Source organism: Egretta garzetta, unplaced genomic scaffold, assembly GCF_000687185.1.
Source record: "Egretta garzetta isolate BGI_Z169 unplaced genomic scaffold, ASM68718v1 scaffold454, whole genome shotgun sequence".
NCBI lineage: Eukaryota > Metazoa > Chordata > Aves > Pelecaniformes > Ardeidae > Egretta > Egretta garzetta.
In genome coordinates this window covers 2,959,285-2,967,043 of record NW_009259429.1, presented here as the reverse complement: position 1 = coordinate 2,967,043, position 7,759 = coordinate 2,959,285, and the positions used below count along the sequence as shown (strand labels likewise).

Here is a 7,759-nt window from a genome sequence, read left to right as displayed (position 1 = left end):
AGCTTTCAGAAAACATCCTGGGAAAGGGCTTCACTACTACAGGGTAAATGGGAAAAGAATGGTTTTCAGACCCTGCATTCTCCTTAATCCCATCCACAGAGCTTCAGAAACTGGTCTGTATGACACTGGAATATATGATTTTGTCCAAGTAAGTATAAAAGAAGTATTTTTTGCAACTCTGACGCTGTATCTCCGTGGAATATATGATTTTGTCCAAGTAAGTATAAAATTTTTTGCAACTCTGACGCTGTATCTCCAGGCAAACACTCTCCCCATTGAGCAACATTGCGAGTTCAAGTCGGGAAAGGGCAGCGATTGGTGTTTTAAAACTCTGCTAATAAAACAAAGGGAAAGCAATCTGTACATAGGAGTTTATTTAGATGCCCACAAGTTTTAAATCATTCCCCTTTATATCTCAGCCCACTGGATATCTCATCCAACTGAATTACCATTGGGGTTTACAATGTGATATACAAAATGAGCTGACGTTATGATTTACAAACATCCTTTGAGTATCATATAAAACACAACTGTTTCCCTTATTATACAATCATTAGGGCAATGCAAATATAGTCGATACATTAGTAGCTGGAAATGATGGGGCATTTTAAGAAAATAAATTTAACTTTATCACACAAACCTGTTAGATAAAACAAACCCTGTTTAAAAAAATGGGAATAAAGTTGTCTGAATGATTGCAAGTAACTTTTATATTGTTTTTCCACTGCCCCCTTATAAGAAACATAACAGTACTTCATTTAAAGGACAACTAGTTTTTTCACTGTATAGTCACACTTCATTCTTATTAATCAGTTTCACATTTTCTGCATGAAACGATGAAAAACTCACAAATGTAGACTTTCCAAACTGTAGCCACTATACTTATTTCTGCACTCTTTTCCATATACTCGGTGTGTTTAACTAAATAAACAAAAAGCAAAAAACACTACACAAATGAGCAGAACAAAACACAACAGCACGTTGAAAAGGTGACATTTAAGCTGTAGATGCCATCATCGCAGAAATATGTTCTTGTTCTAATGCCACAAACTTTCTAGCCTCATGAAAAAAACAGACATCAGCTGAAGAGAATCTAAAGCCTAACCTTGATAGAGGGCTAAGAGTTTTAATTTGTATTTCTGTCTAAACTGAAGTACGAAACAACACTGTTTGCGTGGTAAACTTAAAACTACGGGTTTCTTTGAATGCTAGAAAATACAAAAAGAGGAAATCTGTTTCTGAGCTGTTAATTGGGTAATGGAAGTTACCAAGTGTTAAGGTCTCCTGTCCCACATGTCGCTGGTACAGGTGCTTCTGCACTTTGTCATTACGATGGCAGTAACTGAGAATGGCAGACATCGTTATTACTGTAAATACAAAAAAGGAAAAAATTCTGAATTCGTCAACGATGTTACAATGGAAAGCAAATTCTAACCTAGTCAATTTAAATTACAGCATCTTAAGGCGCTCTGACTGTTTTCTCACTGCACAACCCAGAGGGATTATACCCTTTTCCAGCACTTGCAGTTTCTCTTGCAAAACAGAAGACTGGTAATGACTGGTGATTCTTTCCTGAATGTGTGTTGAACTGGCGATGGAATGTGGTTTTAGTTCCATTTCTCACTATAGGAGTCTTGCTGCTGCTCCACATGTTTGGAGAAGAAAGTGCTTTTTTTTGCCATTTCATTAAGTTTATGGCATTTAATTTTATAAATTCTTAAGACAGACTTATTTTGATTACTTCCATTCTGTCCAATCAAATATACCTTTGAATGTTTTAAAATGTTGGACAGCTGTGAAATATAAGTACTATGCAATTTGACTGTACATACATACATATTTTCATAAATACATCTGACAGGGACCTTGGAACTAAGTATGTGACATCATGGGACAAAATCACAACAGGCTGTCTTATTTATAAAATCTAGATCCAAAGTAAGTAGAGCTGGATTCTATCATGTGGTCAATACACAAATTAAAACAAAAATACAGCATTAGTTTACCCATGAAATAATTTAAACATATTTGCAAATGTCTTGACAGGAAAAGTGTGTAATTTACAACACTGAAAACTTTTAACAACCATTGACTTATATGCGCTGTACTGTAAGTCACCCAGACAAGGCTAGCAAGGATGAGCATAGTGATTGGTCCCAAAGGCAACTCCCAAACATCTTCCTCATGCGGAGACTTTGGTAATTGTCTGTTGTATAAAACGCCAACGCATACGACTTCATTTCAGGTGTTAACTTCATCGGTTTTCCTCCCTTGGCACAGTCCAGTCTGGCTACGTCAGTTATTGTTGAGACACTCTAAATCCACCGAGCAGCAGACGTTCCCATTCTGCACAGACAAACAAGCCGGTGTCAATCCCCTCCGCAGAACAAGTTACAAAGAGCAAAGGGCAAAGAGCAAAGGGGCTGGTGGCACGCAGAGATAGATGCATCTCTGACACATCTACCGCAGGCAAAAATCTGCTTAAGTCATCACCCATCGTCCTCATTGGTCCCAACTGTGGTGGCTTTTGGAGGAGGTTGGCTTTGCCAAATAGCACTGAACTGGCCTGAACTACACTTGAGCGACAAACCTGGATGTGAAAGACTTGGTGGTCCCCATAATAAAATACAGCACAGCAATGGCAACAAAGATGATTTCATTTGTTTTCTCCCGTGCAAGAAAGTTAATGGAGAGAGCTTTGATGTGATCCATGCAGGGACACTTTCTGTTTGTCTGAAATAAGTAGGTAGTTCATATTCTTGATTCATGGCAGGTATGTATGGGTGGGAAAAAAAAAAACACCATACGGCTTTGGAGTTTAATCCATCGTTAAATGCCTTTCTGCAACGTCCAGCCATTTACATAACTATCTTACGTATTAAAAACTACAGCAGCCACCATAACCCCAAATGAGCCTTTTTTTAGTTTTCCTTTTTTTTTTTTTTAAATCCAACACAAACTAATAGGAAAAACTCTGAAGAATGGCAGAAAAGCTACCTTCAATAATTTAAAGCCCTGGAGCAAAAGCTTGGTTTCCCACAGTGAAGAGAACAACATTTTATGTATCCCAAACCAACATTTTCATAATTCCAGTATTAGCGCAGCGGGGTCATTGCTGTGTGGAACAGAGGAGACAGACTGCATTTCTGCATTAGAGCCATGGGATAAAATACACCTTAATGAGATCAGGGGACAGAAACTCTGACATTCCCTTCCCACTTTTGTTGTGGGAGTGCCTTCATCTCTGAGCTGGAATGCATTTCTGTTTGTGTACTTGCTGATGAAACTTCTATTAGTGTTTTTGCCTCTGCTTACTAGCTCTGAAACACATTTTCAAGAACATCCACATTAGGCAATTATTAAAATATTAGCCTAGATTCATACTGAGAGTGCCTGAAGGGCCCTCTGACAGAATGTCTGAAAGTTGCACTAGGATTTTATGTATCCGCACTCAACATTTTCAACAAGGACAGAAATGTTTTGTTTCCTGCAAAACACAAAAGGCATAGGTTTTCTGTAGGCTTCTACTCTCAGGTCTCGTTTACTTCCCTGAGATCTGAATGCGAGCTTCCAAGGGCAGAAAGTGACCCTGATTTTATGCAGCAACGTGCATTTCCATTACCATTCTACCTTGCCCATCGTACCTTGCATTTGCAGGTTGTACAAGGAGATCCAACCATCGTCCATACAGCGCCGCTAAGTCTTGTAATTCCATAACCATCTAGACAGGTTTTCCTGATGTCATAGGTGATGTTGTCAGCCAGACAGGGGTCACTGACACAGTGGGGACAGCACTCCCCCTCCGAGATGGCTGTGTATTCGCAGTTTAGATTGGGGCACAGAAGAGGCCAACAATCCACCTCTCCTTCCTGTAAGAATTGAAGCAAAGCTCGTTGAGTTTGTTGCCATTTACTAGCTACCAAGAAACCTTGCATCCTGTTGAAGGGGAAAGTTTTATTTTGCCAGAATTGAAATAAACATAACGGATCAGCTCTCAGTTTGGTCGATCATCTTAAATGCATGTTTGAATACTGAGCTGAAGTTTCCCAAATGTAGCGGACTATCATTTTGTTGTTTTCTGACTAAACAACAACACTGTCATCAGTGTAGGAGGAGAACTTCAGTTCTTTGGCATTTTTAAAGCCAGCATTAAATACTGGGTTCCAATATTTTCCATAAACTATCATTTCTGCAGTAATTGCCTTGCAGACTCATGCCCTCTTTCTACGCCTGGTCACACAGACATCTCTGCAGGATCGCAGCAACTCTTTAAACAGAAAATTAACACTGCAGATAGCTGTCGGTTAGTGTGTTCGAGAAGCATTGAACATCGATCTAACTAGCTACCGCCAAAATTGATTTTACTGTCAACTCCTAAAGGAACTGTAGAGTAATACCAGTTATGTTCCACTGGGTCATTTCATTTTATTATTTAGCTTTGTAAAAAAAGCAGTTTCATAGGTAGAAACATGGAGAAGAGGGAATCATCAGGTCAATTCTGTAGCGCATTGCTGTAGGATCCATGTGTCTAAACCTAACCCGCAAAGGGCTCCAATAACTTGCAGTACACTACTCTGTAAGCACTTCAGATGTTGACAACATCACACACTGCACAGAACCTTCCACGGAGCATGGATTTAGTGCATCACTGTCCTTTAGCTCTGTATGTTTGTTAATAAATAAAATTAGGCAAAGAACTGCTGGCCACAAACTCAGCGTACCTTGCAAAACATGTCACATCTAATATTTGCCATTGCTGCTGGCTGCAAATGTTTCTTGCTGTTCTTTTGCAAATATTTAAAAAAAAAAAATCATCTTTGGAGAATACAAAATACAATACTTACATTACATTATGGCTAATTCTCTTAACAGTAACTTAGCTTTCAATGTAATTTGTTTCCTGATGCTCAGACACCTCTTGATTAGCATCATATATAAAGACAATGTTATACAGACAGCTATAAATGAAAAATAGATAATTTTAATGAAGTTCATTGCTGCACTAATTAGTATATCAGTGCAAAAATTAAAGCTTTAGGGAAATAATCTACAGTGCCTAATGAGAAATGTTCTTTATTTTACATGTTTGTCTAATAATTTCAGATTTCTTTATCCTTCTTGTTTTGGTTAATTTTTGCTAATTCACCATGTGGCACTGGCACTCCATTTTTACAGCATTTGCTGAATGAAAAAAAAATGAATTGCATTGTCAACTTTGATTATACAGGTACGCCAGCTGACATAATTAAAAGCTGAAACTCCTCCAACCAAATCCATCGCATGTGAAAAACTTTTTAAAAGTCATTTAGAGACCAGACAACCTTATAAAAGTTCCCAGAAGTAGACTAATGCTAAAGTAAATACAGTGTCAAGGCTTCCAAGCTTTTGTTAAGCTTTTCGTTTTGTCCATTAGACCTACTTATTTGGCAGTAAGAGGAAAACTGATGGTGTAGCTTTCAGTTCTCTGGTGCTCTGTAAGTGCTTTCCCATCATTCCTAGTCTGAAAAGCAGGTGAGGAGAGCGCCAAGAGCCTGCTTCCAGGTACGCTTTGCTAAAAAGCATAAACCTTATTATTCTCGCTCCCCTCTGAAATGCTTTACCCGTACCAGGCAACGGCACTGCTGACAGCTATAGGTCCAGTTGTCCCCACTGCGGTAGAGCTTGTGCCCAGTTTGGTCGAGGCACTGGCTGGTGACACGGGTGTCGCACTCCGGGCAGCAGAAGAGATCAGCGCTGGGGTTCTCACAGTCACAGGCTGTCCTCCGGCAGAAAATCCTCCCATCCTGTGAGGACACATTGCCCTGCTGTCAACCACTGCCAGACAGCAACCCGGGTAAGGTCACAGGGTATATGCATCAAAGGGCAGGTTGCTGGCATATCAGGAAACATTAAGTTCTTAATGTATTTGATGTTACCTCCAACAAGGACTGGATCCTTCCAGTTGTGAGTAATACCTCAGATAGCAGTATTGTCCCAATTTCTATCAGTGCATGGATCCAATACTGCCTGAATCTGAAAATGCTTGTCTCCAGCTAATCAAATTTAAAAGAAATCAGTATCTCAGAAGAAATATAGTGAAACAATTTCATATCTCATTGGTTACATCAACAAACTCTTCAAGCAGTTGCTGCTCTAATACATACAATATTTGTTTAGCACTATTTTGACTGACTGTATCACTGTGAAGAAAATAACTTGAATAAATTGAAGGTGGTCCCTTTAACTTCATAGAAGATCCATATAGCGAAATCACAGAGGTACTAATCATTCTTTACTCTGAATTCACCACTGGTTCTGTTCCATATCTGGACCTACAGTACACCATTTTAAAGCTAAATGGACTCATCATCATCCACTATAATTCTGTTCATGTATTAAAGAGAGCCTGTATTCCACAGGCTCTGCAAAATATGATTTTGCTAAATATTTGCTTACAGTATTGGATGGCCCATTTTGTTAAAGATCATTAAACAGAAATGTTTGAGATAAACAGAAGAATTGCTTCTGCATGTAGAGAGAAAAGGATATATTCTCTTTGCATCAGAGAAAACCAAATTGATTCTAATTCTAGTTACAAAAATTGGACAGACTACCGTGTTGAAAATAATACCCCTTATTGTAGGTGGGCCAACATACTGATATGCCATGTGTAGACTGGGAACCAAAATCGCAGTTAACGATGAGGAGACTATCGAAAAGTTTTGACACAAACTTCTTTTGCATTCAATGATAAGTTCTTGGCTTAGCCCTTATTCAAGCAAAGCATCCCCTGCAGCCCATTTAAAGGTAGAGCTGCGAGAGGAATGAAACTATATTCTGCTTTGGATCCCAACTGTACAATTCCTAAAACAACTCCCCTCATTTCATTCCAGTTTTTCCATATTCTCATCAGAACCTTGCTCTGAGTCTATAAACCTGTACCTGAGGTAAGAAGGAAAAGGTTTTTTTCATTGCCACCAAGTAAAGGGATACCTGTCGATGTGAGGGAATTTATATCCTCTTGATCCTTTTAAAAAGTCATTACTAAAAAGAGTGACAGCAGCCCAGGATGTCTTGGCCACAGGCAGACCAAATAGCCCTAACCACAGTGTGTAGCACGGGAGGTTGTTTTGTTTGTATTTTGATGTTGGAACCTGCATTGGGCTCTTGTTTTCAAGCAAAGCCAGCAACAGGTACAAAATCAGCATCAGGGAATCGCAACACTCGTCTCAGTCAAGTGTCACTGCTGCATTTCATGGTAGCTTTTAAGTGATTAGAATATTACTTTCTGTTGTAAGAATAATTAAGATGATTTCTGATGCCTAACAAGGAAAGCTGAAGAGAACACGGAATTAGGGAAACCTAGAACACTTGATAGGTTAATGTGGATCTGAGCTGCTTTTGCCAACCACGGGGCACAGGACTAGACTGCCCTACAGTCTTTAATTAGTTTTGTATCAAATTAAGATAACAAAGGATTCTGTACTTGTGGCTGGTTTGCTGCTTTAGCTGTGGAAGAAGCAATAAACAAGCTTTATTTCCTTACTCAGCAGTCTGAGTAAATCGTGAGGGTAAGGAAGACTGTCAGTGGCCTGTTTCCTTAGCCACAGGTCTGGCCAGGTCCAGGTGCAACACTGGGAATAAACCCTTTCCAGATAAAAACCAACGAAAGAAGCCATTCTCGCCTTTCAGCAAGTGGTGAAAGAAGAGAGTCAAAAGCCTTGCCTGGCGGAGAGTTATGACTACATCGCCATTCCTGCAGGTGGGAAAGCACAACCAT

General features: G+C 39.4%; 1 protein-coding gene across 1 annotated transcript in view; it reads right to left on the bottom strand.

The window, feature by feature from the left end:
• Window positions 1-2,295: 2,295 nt before the first annotated feature.
• Window positions 2,296-7,759, bottom strand: part of NELL1 (neural EGFL like 1) — a 288,958-nt gene continuing 283,494 nt past the window's right edge. The window contains exons 18-20 of the mRNA XM_035892643.1: window positions 5,607-5,783; window positions 3,645-3,869; window positions 2,296-2,346 (exon numbers count right to left, since the gene is read on the bottom strand). Of these exons, the coding sequence (XP_035748536.1) occupies window positions 2,296-2,346; window positions 3,645-3,869; window positions 5,607-5,783 (453 nt within the window). The remainder of the gene's footprint in view (window positions 2,347-3,644; window positions 3,870-5,606; window positions 5,784-7,759) is intronic.